Source organism: Tasmannia lanceolata, unplaced genomic scaffold (genome assembly GCF_043159265.1).
Source record: "Tasmannia lanceolata isolate RefF3 unplaced genomic scaffold, GAP_Taslan_0.1 ptg000048l, whole genome shotgun sequence".
NCBI classification, from domain to species: domain Eukaryota; kingdom Viridiplantae; phylum Streptophyta; class Magnoliopsida; order Canellales; family Winteraceae; genus Tasmannia; species Tasmannia lanceolata.
In genome coordinates this window covers 4383767-4400416 of record NW_027518725.1, presented here as the reverse complement: position 1 = coordinate 4400416, position 16650 = coordinate 4383767, and the positions used below count along the sequence as shown (strand labels likewise).

General features: G+C 38.2%; 1 protein-coding gene across 1 annotated transcript; it reads left to right on the top strand.

The window, feature by feature from the left end:
* Nucleotides 1–323: 323 nt before the first annotated feature.
* LOC143864365 (metallo-beta-lactamase family protein) lies at nucleotides 324–16026 on the top strand. The gene is made up of 11 exons (XM_077375296.1): nucleotides 324–608; nucleotides 900–943; nucleotides 1755–1835; nucleotides 8747–8854; nucleotides 12714–12805; nucleotides 13406–13480; nucleotides 13566–13635; nucleotides 13895–13996; nucleotides 15219–15330; nucleotides 15414–15476; nucleotides 15801–16026. The coding sequence occupies exons 1-11, from the start codon at nucleotides 413–415 to the stop codon at nucleotides 15899–15901; spliced, it is 1044 nt and encodes a 347-aa protein (XP_077231411.1). The 5' UTR covers nucleotides 324–412; the 3' UTR covers nucleotides 15902–16026.
* Nucleotides 16027–16650: the final 624 nt, after the last annotated feature.

Genomic DNA, 16650 nt, shown 5'->3' with positions numbered 1-16650 from the left:
TCTTCACCATTGATTTTTATTTTTTATTTTTGGCTAAAAAAAAGGGAGTATTTTCCAGACCAAAAATCATTGTACGGGCCGACGGTGGAGCTCTTCAAGGTATGGGACCACTGCCAGATGTACGGCCCAATGTGGATGTCTTCCCATACACTGAGCGACACATGTACGGTGGGTTGATAAACCTCCACGTGGCGCCATATGCCACATGCATTTGGGAAATGATATATTCCCCCTTCTCTCTCCTGTGACAGCCTCCTGTAGTATAAAAGTGTCGTCATAAATACACTAGAGGGGGATGTCCCAGGTAAGCAAAGGGGGCGAGTATATCACTCCCAAGCATTTTTTATAGTTTTCTTCGAGTTTGGCAGGGCATTAGAACGGGTGAGGATTATCTTTCTCTAGTGAAGAAAAAATGCAGAGCAGCGTGGCCGTGAGAGACACCCTCAGTCCGATATATCGGTTTTCAGGACCATTACCGGCCCGAAAATTCCACGACGAGAGGAGTATCGGCCGGGATTTCGTTTCGGTGAGAGCAAGCCAAGCAACCGCTACCTCAAATGAGTCGCGCAAGAGGCGACCCCAGAACATGGAGGGAGAGTTCTTCGTAGGTAATCATAAAGGGTTGCCAATATCAAAACAAGTGGCTGTGAATATTAACACCCTTGGCTACTGATGTTGGCAACAATACTCTGTTTTGATAATTGCACAAACTCAGATTGTCTTTTCTGTTTTAAACACCAGTCAAATGGTTATAACAGTTCCCCAAAAGCGCAGAAAAGACAAAGCGTACTGTGTGCAATTATGAAAACATTGTGGTGCCAATATCACTAGCAATTTTTTGTTGAATGGTTTCATTAAAAATACAAAAATCTGATAATTGTAATTTATTGGATTTGCAGACCACAGGTGCATAGATTGTGATACCTGCCGTTGGATGGCTCCGGTAATTTGCAATTTTGCGATCTAATTGGTAGGAAATTTTCAAAATAAATAGTAAAAATAAAGATTTTTTTTTTTTCATGGAGCCAGGTGGGATTTTATGCTTTGATCTGGTGGGGCCACAACACCTAGCCAGATTGTAATTAGATGATCCTAAGCCATTGATTAATTTCTTAACAGCTTTTTAACAATGTAAAAGACATTCGGTCTCCTCTATCTATATTCTTGTATAAATAATGCCATCTCTAACGGCTTAAGCTTTTGGAGCAATTGGTTGTTTCACATGGTATCAAAGCAAAGGTCCTGGGTTCAAAACTCCTTTATATTAAAAATCCACATGTAGTGGCCAGCCCAAAAGAAGGGGCCACATGTGTGCCATGTGTAGGCCAACCCTAAAAAGAGGGGCCAACCAGGGGGGGAGTGTTAAAGTATAGTCAGCTCAACTTAACAAAGCCTTTGTCCCAAACTAGTTGGGGTCGGCTAAATGAATCCTTTAGAAAAAATTCATAAAGAAGGTAAAAGGAGTCTACCCGCCTCTAATCCTGGTTCTAGTTGGGTTCTTCTATGTGGATCATTTTCTTCCATTCTATCGTATCTAAGGTATAAAAGATTAAATAACACCATCTCTAGCGGCTTAAGCTTTTGGAGTAATTGGTTGTTTCACACCCTCTATCTTTTAGAGCTTCCTCAGCTGCAATGGCACAACCAGTAAGAAAATATTAAAATTAATGAGAATGAAAACTCTAGGGGTTAGATATCGAATACTCTTTCCTCTTTTACATAGAATTGTTTATTGATTGTTTTAATTTTTGCAGCAAACATTCACACGAATCAATGAGAAGTCTGCGGTGTTTAAACAGCCAAGTTGCGAGGAAGAAAGGCTAAGAGCTCTTCAGGTACCATCTTTTCCTTTCTGAAGTACTCTGCCGAAAAAAATGCCAGACCATTCCCATTTTAAGTCTTTTTTTACCGAAACGATGGGTGCATTTCAAATCTCTAACCAAGTTACTCGTAAAAAAAAATCCAAAACAAAATGTATATTTTGCATGAGTTTTGAAATATGATCTTTCTTTCTGAATTGTGTTGGAAAATTTATAGAGGGTACTGTTGATGATAGAAAACAGAAACTTGTTGCTTCAAGGCGTGATATCACTTTCCTTAAGACAAGATTCGCCCCCACTAGTAGTGTGCAAAGGGGATCCGCGAATTGCCTCCAAGATACAATGAAGCCTAGTAGGGAAGCCCTACTAATGTTTGATAACGCGTAGCACTAGCGGAATCAAACCCGAAATGCCCTTCCGAAATTTCAAGCCTTAGAGAAATCTCTAGATTCTGTTTCTGCAGAAAAACAGTATCTAGAACAGTAAACAAAAGAAAAAACAGTATGTAGAAATACTTAGGGATTTTTGTAGGAGTGTAGAAGAGAGTGTAAAGTCAGTCAGAATTGCCAATTCGATTTCTATCTGAAATGACTGAAGTTTGCACATTTTTTATAGACCATCTGGTGTCTTTTCAGTGTGAAAAACACCTCTACAGGGCACCTTTCCAGAATGTTTGAAATCTGACCGTTAGATCGCACCCATTGATATTGAACGGTCCTGATCGATCCTAGATGTGACTGTTGGCTTGAGTAAAACCTCTCTCCAACCCAGTCATCGTTAGATTAACCATCTATGGTGTGGATCGCACCCCCTTGGCACATGACCGTTGGGGAAAGGGACACAACCCATTTGATCACACCCTTTGACCGTTGGAGTCATGGGCCCGTTGGGCCGACCGTTAGGCCCGAACCGAAACGGGCCCACCGTTAGGCCCGAACCGAAGCCCAACCCAACTGAACCATTCGGCTTGATGGGCCTGCGAACCATTTGACCCACCCATCCGACCGGTCCACCTTCATCTTGATCCAACGGTGCAGATCAAATCTGGAAAAATTAAAGGCTCCAATCGCTCCTCGCGACGTTGCGTACGTGCGAAGTGCAAAGTGCGCCTAAAAAAGCGCCAATAAAGCGCCACTATGCGCCCTATAGCCCATTGCTCACGCCGCGCGCGCGCGTGCGCGTGTGCGAACGGTGCGTTGCACCGTCCCGCGGGTCCAACCATGGGTTCAACCCAATGTGCAATCAACAAGAGTTAGAAAAGGTAGTGCTTTATAAGCCCTTCTCTTTCTTTTCTCTCATCCGATGTGGAACTATCTTTTCAACTACACTTCTACATCCTTTTGTAAAAGCAAATATTTCCAAGAAAACATTTTCTTTTTCCCAAACGCTTTTGATAAAACATTTTCCAAAACACTAAAACATGTAATATACATGATTTTGAAAATGCAAAATCACTAACAATCCCCCACCATTTTCAAAATCAAAGAAAATTTTCTCATCAGGCTTGGAAATCTTATGCATAGATGAAGGTATCTCTCGATTTGAACCTTCACTTAGTGAGGACATATCAAAGTTAACCAGAATTGCATAGTAGACGTATCTTTGAACTAGCTATTCTATTTGGTTAACCGGATACGTCTCACACACAAGATTTCACCTCTTTGGGCAATTTCTAAAACCGACACATGTACTGGCCTTGTGTCTATATCTTGGTTTCATGAGCGCTCTAGAGACTAGCCAGGTCTCATAGGAAGCGGCACCACTTCCACACTCACATAGGTAGGCTTATCAAGAGTGCCCCTGTAACTAAAACACTCCAACACTATGTTATAAGCCTATTAAGAGTTTAAATACTCAGCCTTCTCCTTTTAAACATTACAGGTACCAAGCACTTTACCTTGGGATGGCAAATAATACAAATTATAGTGCTTGCAATCACTCCATATGATGTACTTGGACTCATTGAACTCAAGACTTGATGTTTATTCAAGTGTTGAGTTGATGTTCCATCATTGGCGACTATTGGTTAATGGCTTTAACCCCATCCCTAATGATGTTTTACACACCAGATCTCTTGCAAGAGCTTTAGTGAATGGATCGGCCAAGTTTTGGCTCGATCTCACAAAATCAATAGTTACTACTCCATTAGTAAGTAACTCTCTTATAACACTATGTCTAAGTCCTATATGTCTGGACTTACCATTATAAACATGATTATATGCCATTGATAGTGTGGCCTGACTATCACAATGGACATAAATCGATGGCATTGGTTTAGACCATAACGGAATTTCCAATAACAAATTCCGAAGCCATTCCGCCTCTTTACAGCATGCTGCCAGAGCTATAAACTCTGCTTCCATAGTTGAAGTTGTTATGCATGTCTGTTTCTTAGAGGCCCAGGAGACTGCTCCCCCACCAAGGGTGAAAATCCACCCACTGGTTGATAAATGGTCTATACGCTCAGTTATCCAACTAGCATCAGAGTATCCTTCTATTACAGTTGGATACCCACTATAACATAAACCATAGTCTATAGTTTTCTTTAAATATTTTAAAACTCTATAGACTGCATTCCAATGAGAAAAACTAGGATTACTGGTAAACCTACTAAGTTTACCTACAGCATATGCTATGTCTGGCCTAGTACAAGTCATAGCATACATAAGACTACCAATTACACTAGCATACCCTAGTTGAGAGATAGTCCTGCCAGTATTAAGATACAACTTTATATTTGGGTCAAAAGGTGTTGAAATGGGTGAACATTCAAAATGGTTAAACTTTTTAAGAACTTTCTCAATATAATGTGATTGTGTTAGAATAAGACCATTGTCCTGTCTTATGATTCTAATACCCAAAATCACATCAGCTTCACCCATATCTTTCATATCAAAGTTTTGAGAAAGATATGATTTAGTACTTTGAATGCTTGCAATATCAGTACCAAAAATTAACATGTCATCAACATATAAACAAATAACAACACCTTTGCCGCCCTTAAATTTACTGTATATACATTTATTTGATTCATGTATCTTATAACCATTTGACACTAAGACTTTATCAAATCTTTCATGCCATTGTTTAGGGGCTTGCTTAAGCCCATACAAAGATTTGATAAGCTTACATACTTTATGCTCTTGGCCTGGCAGAATAAATCCCTCAGGTTGTTCCATATACACTTCTTCATCAAGTTCACCATTTAAGAATGCGGTTTTAACATCCATCTGGTGAATGTGAAGTTTGTATATGGAAGCAAGGGCAATCAATACTCTAATGGTAGAAATCCTAGCAACAGGTGCATATGTGTCAAAGAAATCAATACCGGGTTTTTGAGTAAACCCTTTGGCAACTAACCTTGCCTTAAACTTTTCTATGGTCCCATCTACATTGATCTTCTTCTTGAAGATCCATTTACATCCTATAGGTTTAGACCCAGGTGGAAGATCAACCAAAATCCAAGTTTTATTACCCATGATAGAATCCATTTCGTCATTAATTGCTTCTTTCCAAAAAGCAGCATCTTGTGACTTTATGGCTTCTCCATAGGTTTGAGGGTCACTTTCTATGCTTAAGTTTAACAAGACAGAACCTTGGAGTTTTTCCCTTGTCCCTTCTACCAGGTAGGTTACAAAGTCAGGGCCAAAACTCCTATCCCTTCTATCTCTTGAACTTCTTCTTATTTTACTAGGTTGTACACTAGGTTCACCAACTTCTGTTTGTGATTCTAAAGGATGATCTACAGAAGTTGTAGGTTCAATTTCTTTAGGAATTGTAGTGAACCTATTTTCATAGAAAAAGGCATCTCTAGATTCAATTATGGTATTGACATCTATGAAATCATTAGGTTCTATAACTAAGAACCTATAGGCCTTACTGTGACTAGCATATCCCAAAAAGATACACTCAATACCCTTTTCACCTAATTTCCTTAACTTAGGTTTAGGGACTTTAACTATAGATCTACAACCCCAAACTTTAAGGTAACTTAAGTTTGGTTTCCTTTTCTTCCACAATTCATAAGGGGTTATATTAGATTTCTTACTTGGTACCCTATTCAAAATGTGACAAGCTGTAAGTAAGGCTTCACCCCAAAAACTTTTATTTAAACCAGAATTAACAAGCATAGCATTAATCATTTCAGTAAGTGTCCTATTCTTCCTTTCTGCTACACCATTTTGTTGTGGTGTATAAGGGGCAGAAGTTTCATGGACTATGCCTACTGATTCACAGAAATGAGGAAAGTGATATTCACCACCTCTATCTGATCTGAGACATTTAATGCTTGTTATACATTGGTTTTCTACTTCAGTTTTATAAATCTTAAATTTTTCTAAAACCTCATCTTTATGACTAAGTAGATAAACATAACAGTACTTAGAATAATCATCAATAAATGTAACAAAGTACTTTTTACCTCCCTTTGTGGGAACACTATGAATGTCACATACATCACTATGAATTAAATCTAACAAGTTAGAAGTTCTATCTACTTTAGGAAATGACTTAGTGATTATCTTGGTTTGCATGCATGTTTTACATCTATCTACTAAGTCATTTTCATATTTAGGAATTAAGGTTAACTTAACCATATCATTCATTTTCCTAGTATTTACATGTCCTAAACGATTATGCCATAAAGATAAAGAAGAATCCAAAACATAAGCAAAGACATTCACTTTATTGATATTAAGTTTGAACATCCCTTCATACATATATCCCTTCCCAACAAAAGTACCCCCTTTAGAAAGAATGAACTTGTCAGATTCAAATACAAGTTTGAAGCCATTCTTGTTGAGAATGCTTCCAGACACTAAGTTCTTTCTAACTTCTGGTACATGGTAGACACCGGTTAGAGTGAGTCGCTTGCCGGATGTGAACTCAAGTTCCACTTTGCCCTTCCCTTTGACTTCTGCTGTCGACGAATTTCCCATGTATAACACGCTTCCATCTTCAACTGTTTCATAAGTTGAAAACAGGTTCCTGTCTTTACAGACATGCATCGTCGCACCAGAGTCAATCCACCAATCATTGCCATCTTCAAGCATATTTGCCTCTGAAATCATGGCGACAAACTTTTCTTTGTCTGTTGGTGCACCCGACTTCTTATCCTTAAGAAGTCGGCACTCACTCTTGTAATGGCCTGGTTTGCCACAGTTGAAACAAGCACCCTTTCTTTTCTTATTCTTATTAGTATTCTTTTCAGGGTGTTTGTTTCTCTTCCAATTGCCTTTTCTTTGTTGGTTCGAATTCTTGACATTTTCCACCAAATGGATCTTAGAGGATACAGTTTCATTTTCTTTCTTGTCTCTGATTCTTGACTCTTCCTCAATCCTGAGGCATTGAGCCAAGTCTTCAATAGACATTTCCTCTTTCTTGTGTTTTAGACTTTTTCTAAAGTCTTTCCAATTTGGTGGAAGTTTGTCAATAATTGACGGGACAATGAAGGAATCATCAAGAAGGATGCCTTGCAAATGAATTTGATTAATTACATGTTGTATTTCATGTAATTGATCAATAACAGACTTATCATCTACCATTTTAAAATTTAAAAATTGACTCACAGTGAATTTCTTGCTACTGGCGTCTTCCGCCAAGTATTTGGCTTCAAGTGCATTCCAGATTTCACTTGCTGATCCCATGCCTTGATATATGTCAAATAGTGTATCTGACATAGCATTTAGGATGTGCCCTTTGCAAATGTAGTCATCCTGTTCCCACTTCATCCTTGCACGAGCCTCCGCCAAAGTTTCATTTTCATTTGCTGACGGCTTTAGAGTGGTGAGAACATGGACCACTTTGAGTGATGTCAAAATCAAGTGCAACTTCTTCTGCCAGCGCTTGAAATTTCCTTTGTCGAAACGTTCGAGTTTGACAAAGTCTTGGGTCATTTGACGAACTGAATAAAGTGCCATCGAAACAACAGTAGAAAATCTTGTCTTAAGATTGTTGGAAAATTTATAGAGGGTACTGTTGATGATAGAAAACAGAAACTTGTTGCTTCAAGGCGTGATATCACTTTCCTTAAGACAAGATTCGCCCCCACTAGTAGTGTGCAAAGGGGATCCGCGAATTGCCTCCAAGATACAATGAAGCCTAGTAGGGAAGCCCTACTAATGTTTGATGACGCGTAGCACTAGCGGAATCAAACCCGAAATGCCCTTCCGAAATTTCAAGCCTTAGAGAAATCTCTAGATTCTGTTTCTGCAGAAAAACAGTATCTAGAACAGTAAACAAAAGAAAAAACAGTATGTAGAAATACTTGGGGATTTTTGTAGGAGTGTAGAAGAGAGTGTAAAGTCAGTCAGAATTGCCAATTCGATTTCTATCTGAAATGACTGAAGTTTGCACATTTTTTATAGACCATCTGGTGTCTTTTCAGTGTGAAAAACACCTCTACAGGGCAAAGTGCGCCTAAAAAAGCGCCAATAAAGCGCCACTATGCGCCCTATAGCCCATTGCCCACGCCGCGCGCGCGCGTGCGCGTGTGCGAACGGTGCGTTGCACCGTCCCGCGGGTCCAACCATGGGTTCAACCCAATGTGCAATCAACAAGAGTTAGAAAAGGTAGTGCTTTATAAGCCCTTCTCTTTCTTTTCTCTCATCCGATGTGGAACTATCTTTTCAACTACACTTCTACATCCTTTTGTAAAAGCAAATATTTCCAAGAAAACATTTTCTTTTTCCCAAACGCTTTTGATAAAACATTTTCCAAAACACTAAAACATGTAATATACATGATTTTGAAAATGCAAAATCACTAACAAATTGTCCTTGTATGTATTATTGTTTTAGTACATACTATACACATACAAGCATCTGTCGACAGTTTCTTGGGATATTAATATATGGATATCAACGGATTAGTATTTGAAATCTTATGCTGTCATCTTGATGTTAGTGTGGACCCTTTTGTTCTTTCAGGCACTGCTTAGTTGTCCGACAAACTCAATTCGTACTGAGAAGCCTCCACGTGATATTTTGGAAGTGCAGAAAACATTTCCTCTACTGATCAACGAGCAGAGAATTCCGGTATTTTTAATGTTTCGGTTATCTATCTTTCATGCTTTTACTTTTTATTGCTTTACTATCAGCAACTGATTTCAGACAGAAATCTACTGGATGTGATCCTTAGGATAAACTGGTTGTATATAATAAGCTAGATAATGGATGGTCATGTATAGTAGGCTAGATAATAAACTGGTTAAGATCTAACAAAGTAAATACAGACTGGCTAAACTGAACTTAATGGTATTAACATGATCACCCATAGGTTTTAGAAGTAGCAATGGATAAATGAATGATTCAATTGTAAAAGGGATCTAGAGTTTTAAACAACATGAATGGAAAGTGTGAGGGTTTGTTAACCAAGAAGAAAACATAGGTGTCAAAAAAAAAAAAAAAACTGATAGTGGGAAATGGATCTAAACAGTCCGAGATGATGATAAAATACTGAAACTAGATATCTAATTGCAGAACTATGGGAAAGAGAAGAACTAGAAGATTTTGTCACAAAGATAAACAAAACTATTAGAGAGAATAAAGATGACTATATGTGTTAGCATCACTCTAACCAGCCCACTACATCACACCAATGGGATCAAGACCTCACAACCTGAGAAAAGCTAGATATGTTAGTATCATACCAGCATAACTCTAGGCTTTTCACCAAAGGAGATTAAGGCGTTACCTCGCGAGAGGATAATTTTGTTGCAGTTACATCAATGGTCTTCCTAGGGCATCACACCGACGAATGATAAAAGCATCACACTAATATTTGTAGCCATGTAGGTGTGACATCCACAATTTTTGTAGGAGCGCGAAAGAGTATTTTCATTCATTAAATCCATAAATTCGTTGGCTTTTAGGCTTTCAATATATAGACTTTTTTTGTTGAATGGTGGATCAATTAATAATAAAGAGCTCTGAGATAGTCAAGTACAGATGCAACCAAAGAAGAAAGAGTACAGATGAAAGAAAATTAGAAACAAGTGAAAACAAAACTACATCAAGGAAGTAAGAAATGGCCTCAAAGTTAGCCAATCTCCAAACATGTTGATATGACACTGAAGCCCTCCACCAGATTGTAGATCTCATCAAACAAGTGAGCGAATCTCCATGAGGGTGGCTTGCTCCCACTTGCCCATTTGATGACATTGAGGGAATCCCCCTCAACCATCAACCTCCTAAGAAGGGGCGGAGCTAGGAATTTACACTTGGGAAAAGAGGATTTTTGGGGGGGAGGCCACCCCCATGCTATATGTGGCTTCGCCCCTGCCCCTAAGGTCCGAGCTGTCTACCATCCTTATTCCCTGTAATAATGCTCTGACCTCAGCTTCATTTGAGTCGGCGATTACAATTCGTCCCGAGAAATCCCTTATAATGACACCTCTGTCCATAGTTTTAAAACTCCCCCGCGTCATTGTGGACTCCCCCAAGTCAACTCCCTTTTCCCTTGGCCACATTCCGTGTTTTGCCCTACAGAGTCAATAAAAACTCCTTCGGCTCTCCCGAGTTATGACAGCATCAACCAAATACTAGGCCGTGTCAATTGCGTTCTTGGCTGCATCCGCACCGAGTAGACAAGGATTTTTTTTGGCCACATTTTGACCTCTGCATTTTTAAACACTGCCTGAGTTGTCCCTAAGGACTCCACCCACGCTAGCTGGCCCCAGGTTACCAATGCTGGATCCATCAAAGTTTCAGCATGGATTGGCCGGGAGTTTCCCAGCTAGGGAAAGGGATGACCGGTTGCTCTCTACTGACACATGTCTCTCTCCATCCCCTCTATAAGTTACAGTAATAGATGAATGCAAAACTGGGGTCTTAACCCAGTATATGGTTATTGTTATGACTTTTGTGTAAAATATATATACTTCTCCCACAACTTTGTCTCTTCTCCTAACTTATAACTCAACATGTGGGTCCTATTTAACTTTTTTTTGGGAAATGATAAATGCGCCCCTCTTCATCACTTGGGACACCCAGCTGCATTGTACGTGGCAATCGGATCACTTCATTCCTTCAAATGTAAAGTACATCAGCCCCTTTGCAGTCTTAGATACACTGTAGCTGGGTGCCCCAGGTGATGAAAAGGGGCGCATTTATCATTTCCCTTTTTTTTATAAGTAGGTCCTATTTAACTTGAACAAACAGAACCTTCAAGTCAAGTTAAATAGGACCCTAAAGTCAAGTCAAGGGTCCTATTTAAATTGAACAAATAGAACCCTATTTTTTAGAAACTCCTCACTTAAACCACAATAAAATAAAACTAGCAACAAGTGATTGAGTAGTACTTCATGAGTAGTGACATGTGAATAATGAGAATAGAGGCATGTGAATAGTAAGCTCTAACTAAACTTACTAGTGACTACTTACCCATCCAATGACATTAAAACTAAAATTTCCAATATAGCCCTACAAATAAAGAAATTCCTAACACACTTCCAATGGGCTCCACCATCATATTTAGGCCCCTTTCGGATTTTTGTGAAGGATGATCCCCATCAGCTGGTACGTCATGTGTGGAAGATTTTTTAATGCAAAATACCATCCATATTATGCAAATCTAATGAACATGTATCAGATGAAATCTTAGCTCAAGTTGAACACGTTGAGAACCACTTATCTTTTGTACATCTATCTTCCTATTGCCATTTCCAGATCTTTTGTTCAACTTGTTTTTTGGTAGGCAAGCTGGGTTTGAACCTTGGACCTCAAGGTCGAAGAACATAATCTTTACAAATTGAACTAGAGGCTCAACCCCCTGCGTTCAACTTAATAGTGGTGTTTGTGTTGTGCCCTGTACATACAGCCAGTCACCTTGAGTAGCATATTCCATGTGTACAGAATGAGCCTTGTGAGAAGACTTCACGGACTCCCACTAAATTTGACCAGCATCCAAAGCAAGAAGCCGTGAAAAAAATCGTGCAGTTTTGGCTAACAGATTTTGGATGCGAAAAAAGAAGTTATCTTCTAATGAACCCATCTTGATTAATATAATGGACCTCACGGCCTGGTGGTCGGCGTAAACAATAATGATATTTGTCGCCGTAGGTGGAAAGAACTTCAGGGAGCAGGCAAAAGACGATTCTTGATTTTGGATCGTTCTGCCAGTCCTAGAACATTAGGGGCATCAAGTTTATTTAAGCTATGTGCCCAGACTGGCATTTTCTATGTTATATCCATGTGGAAAAGGGGCGTATCTGGCTCCATGGGATCCAAAGACAATCTGATGAACTTGAAATCTGTTTCTTCGCCACCGGTTCTGCTCATAGGTCACTAGTATTTTTGGATAATTTGAGTCCTGTGTTTTCCCTATCTAGTGTATCTCAAGGATAGGGATGATGGTATCATACTTAAATGTATAATCTTTCTTTTCATTTAATTAGAAAAGCAGTTATAGAACAACTCCAGAGTCCTTATTACCAAAAAAAAAGGAGTACCTTGAAGTTTCTATGAAATAGCTCTCAAATGCCTCCTATATACAATCACATATAGCTTTAGGCTCTAAACAGCAGTGAATGTTAGCCTTGTATTTCTTCTGTCTGAGGTGCTACTAAGGTTGTATTTCCTATCAACTTATGACACTGGTAAGAGGAGTCTCATTCATTTAGCCACGAGTAAGCAGACCACTAGCACTTTCATACACCACAAGGCAGTGATGCCTTTAATCTTATTACTCTTGTAAGCCCAGATGTGTTGCCTTTTGTATGTCAATTTGCAAATGGCTGAGGCCTAGATGCTCACATTTTGTGAATGAGTTGAATTGGTAATGTTATAATTAGCCGTCTCTTGTCTATTTTCTGTCTTATCTTTCCTTCTTAAATGGTGCTAAAAATGTCAGCCAGCTCCAAGATTTAAAATCACTAGGTCTGTTGGATGCTTTCAGGGTGTATATTACTGTGGTTATCATTCTGAAAAAACATATGGAGCAACTTCCTATCTCATTGTCCATCCAGAAGGAAACATACTTGTTGACAGGTAACTTCAAAACTAAGTCAAAAATATCGTTCTTGGGAATTTCTCGGCAAAATTTCTGGATATATTAAATTTGTTTTATCTTCACAGGTTTATACTGGGAAAAAAATATTAAAATAAATTTATTTAAAAATATAAATTAAGAGAAAAATATATAAAATATAAAATATCGTGATATTATTATGCTAAATGAAAATGTCACTATATTTTTAAAATTCTCAGGATTATTTCGGGATTTTGTCGTTTTATCAAAATTTCACGATAAAATCGCTATATTTTGAAAATATATGAGATATTTGTGATAGCTTCAAATTTCTTCAAGATGGGCATCCAAAGTTTTTCAATGGCTAGAGTGTTTGGATTCTAGCAATATGTATTTGCAAAGAAACTTAAATATGGAATAAAAAAAGAAATGAAGATAATAATGGCCACAAATATTTAAAGAATGAAATGAAGAGTCAAGAGTTGGAGGGCAGTCTTCTTAGACAAGGCTGTGAAGACCACATAATTTTATAATTTGAAAAGCATGGAGCTGAGTTCAAGAAACTAAGGTTTTCTTTATTTTTCCTTGGTAAATAATCATGGGACTTGATTATTGTGCAGCCCAAAATATAAAGAAAGATTAGCACGTAACATCGAGATGCTCGGGGGAGCACGCTACATGTTTCTGTCTCACAAGTATATTTCTGACACAAAATTTTCCGGCTAAAGTCATTATTTTACTCTGTGTAGCCATGAAGATATCTTCTGTTTTTGTGATCAGGGACGACGTGGGAGATCATGATAAATGGTCAAAGCGATTCAGGTGTGACAGAGTTTTTCACTCGCAGGATGTGAGAACTAACCCTTGTTCCTTAATATTTTTCTTGTCAATTTGCTCTTATTGATGGTTCGTTGTTCATGAAAATTCTTGATCATGGAAAATGAGTCATACTTTTTTGCTGGGTTGTGTTTTTCATATCTTATTAGTGGGAGCCAATTATTGTTAGTGCAGGATGAATCTGTAACATAATAGGTTTATCTTTTTCATTTCAATTTTGATCCTTCTGTATGTCTAACTGGGCAAGTGCCTTATTCGTCCAATGTTATCAGGTTGGAGTTTCTACTGCAGATGTGGAGATGCAACTATACGGAGATGGTCCTTGGAGTCTTGGTCGCGACTTCGAGATTGTATACACACCAGGCCACACTAAAGTAAGTTCCAGAAACATTAATTGTATATAAATATGATGTTATTGCAATTTGTTTATATTTAGCAAACTGGTTCACGAAAAGGAGATAAACAAAGGCCTCTCAGTTTAAGTTTATCTTCTACTAAAAAACTGAAGGAAGATTATCTAATTTTTTAAATCTCAAGTTCCTTGAAAGGGACAATAGGTTTTCAGTCTTATGTGATAAACCTACGGCCAAATTTCACATACACTTAATTTTACGATCTCATTAACAAGCACCCGAAAGCACAAACAAAATGGCACATGCCATAATGGATTTTCAGTCCCTTAATTCTTGACTTTAGAGGCTCTCACTCTTCGACTTACAGGAAAATGTTCATACAGGAACATGTGTCCATGATAGGCAATCAGGAACTTGTCCTTGCGAGGACATCATTAAAATAGGCCAGGCACTCTTTTCTTCTATCTCTACATTTGATTGGCAAGTTTTGGTTTGAATCCATAAGCCAAGTTGAGCTACCATGACCCAATTTGTTATATGCATTCTATTTAATATGGCACAAGTAGGGCTTTTCCCTGACATGTATGTGAATCCGAAGTTAAAAAAAAATAGGTAGTTCTCCAATTCCTTAGTGTGGAACAACCAATTTTTCCAAAAGCTTAAGGTGTTAGAGTTGGTGTTTTTTAATATTTTATACTTCAACACTCCCCCTCCTCATGTGGCCCATCTTTTTTACGTTGTCCGTGCACGTGGTACCTGTGGTCCTTCTTTTGGGTTGGCCGTACATGTAGATTTTTAATGACAAAGAGTTGTTGGGTTTTGAACCCTAGACCTGCCGTGAGGCAATAGCTCTGTTACCATTCCAAACAACCCATTACTTCAAAAGCTTAAGCTGTTAGGCCCTGTTCGTTTAAGATTATGACAACCGATTGGGAGTGCCAAACCTATTATTGGACTCAAAATTATGTTTAAATTTGAGTCCAATAATTAGTTTAGCACTCACAATCGGTTGACATAATCGTAAATGAACATGGTCTTAGAGATAGTGTTATTTAATCATTTTTACTTCAACAGTCACCACTCAAATTAAGGTTATATAGTCTGTGATTCCGCTTGCTTAACCCCAACTAATACTTGCCTGAATCTTATTCAAGATTAGTTTCTTATGTGTACAAGTTGCACTGGGTATATAAGCGAAGCCACATCCATAGGGTACATGTTTCTTAATAGTATTCTGTGACAGGGATCAATCTGTTTGTTGTACAAGCCTCTGAAGTTACTGTTCACCGGCGACCATCTCACCAGCACATCGGAATCTGAACTGAACACTATCGATGAGTACAACTGGTATTCAGGTAACATATCACAAGCAACTTACACGTATTGTATCTTCATGACATATCTGTGTCTTGTTATACTGATTCATGTATGGTGGCAGCTACCGTGCAAGTGAAGAGCGTCCGGAAGTTGTTAGAGCTGGATTTTGAGTGGATTTTACCTGGTACATGTATACTCTTTCCCTTTTATTATGGAAACTTCTAGTCTATCAAAAATTAATAAAAAAAATAACATAAAAAGTTGGAACATGAAATATCATTCAGACCGGTTTTTTAAAAGGAAGAGCAGAATGACAGCTGTCTTTTATAAAATGGCTGGAATTAGTGCATGATCAACCATGAACCTCCCTTTTCTTAGCATCTCAGAAAGGTTATGCATGGAAAGATTAGTACCTGTATTACAAGCTATTTAAGAAGTCTGTCATTTGTAAATCTTTTAGCAGTTAGTTAAATAAACAGTAAGCTACAAACTAATAATCGTCTTACAGGTCATGGAAGGAGAGTTGAATTTAGAGACACCCAAGAGAAGAATTCAGCTTTGGAGGCTTTCTTGGCTACCAAAGAGGAAGATCTGCTCCAGTTAGTTTAGCTACTGCCTTGACTAAATACAAAAATACCTATCTGTAATTAGTATGTATATGCAAGAAAAACAAGCAGATAATGTGTATCTCAACCAATACAAATGGTATATACTAGGTAGATTTTCTTGTGCCCCACTTGTGCTATAATACCCAGCTTCTTTCTCTGATTATTGGAAACAGGAAAGGACCAAATTAGAGTAGTCTTTATGTTTCTATGAGCAATGATGCAAGAACATCCCTGAGCAAAACAATTGAATGAAGGAAAAAAAAAATCTTTCATTCAGGCGGCAACGACATCAAATCACCCTGATATTTCTAGACGGACTTTATCCCTTGAATCAAAAGTTTGTCCATTTAAAGCACTCCCAAAACCTTGATAAATATGAATAACCCGTCCGCCGTTACATTAATTGGTTATCAGGCAACTGATATATTAATATATACGAATAACTCGTCCCGTCGGCAACTGATATATACTGATATATACGAATAACTCGTCCCGTCGGCAACTGATATATACTGATATATACGAATAACTTGTCCCGTCATTAAATCAACAGCGAACACTGTTGTTTTCTCTGATCCAAGTGTAACCCCTCCATCCTTTGATATATGTGGCTTACTGTTGACATTTTCTTCCATTGTAACACTAAGTTCCTAGAGCATAAAAGATAACAACCGATGAAAGTAAGCCCAAAATAAAAACAACAGAAAAAAAAAAATTCCAATTCAATACTCACAAACATACCTCAGTACC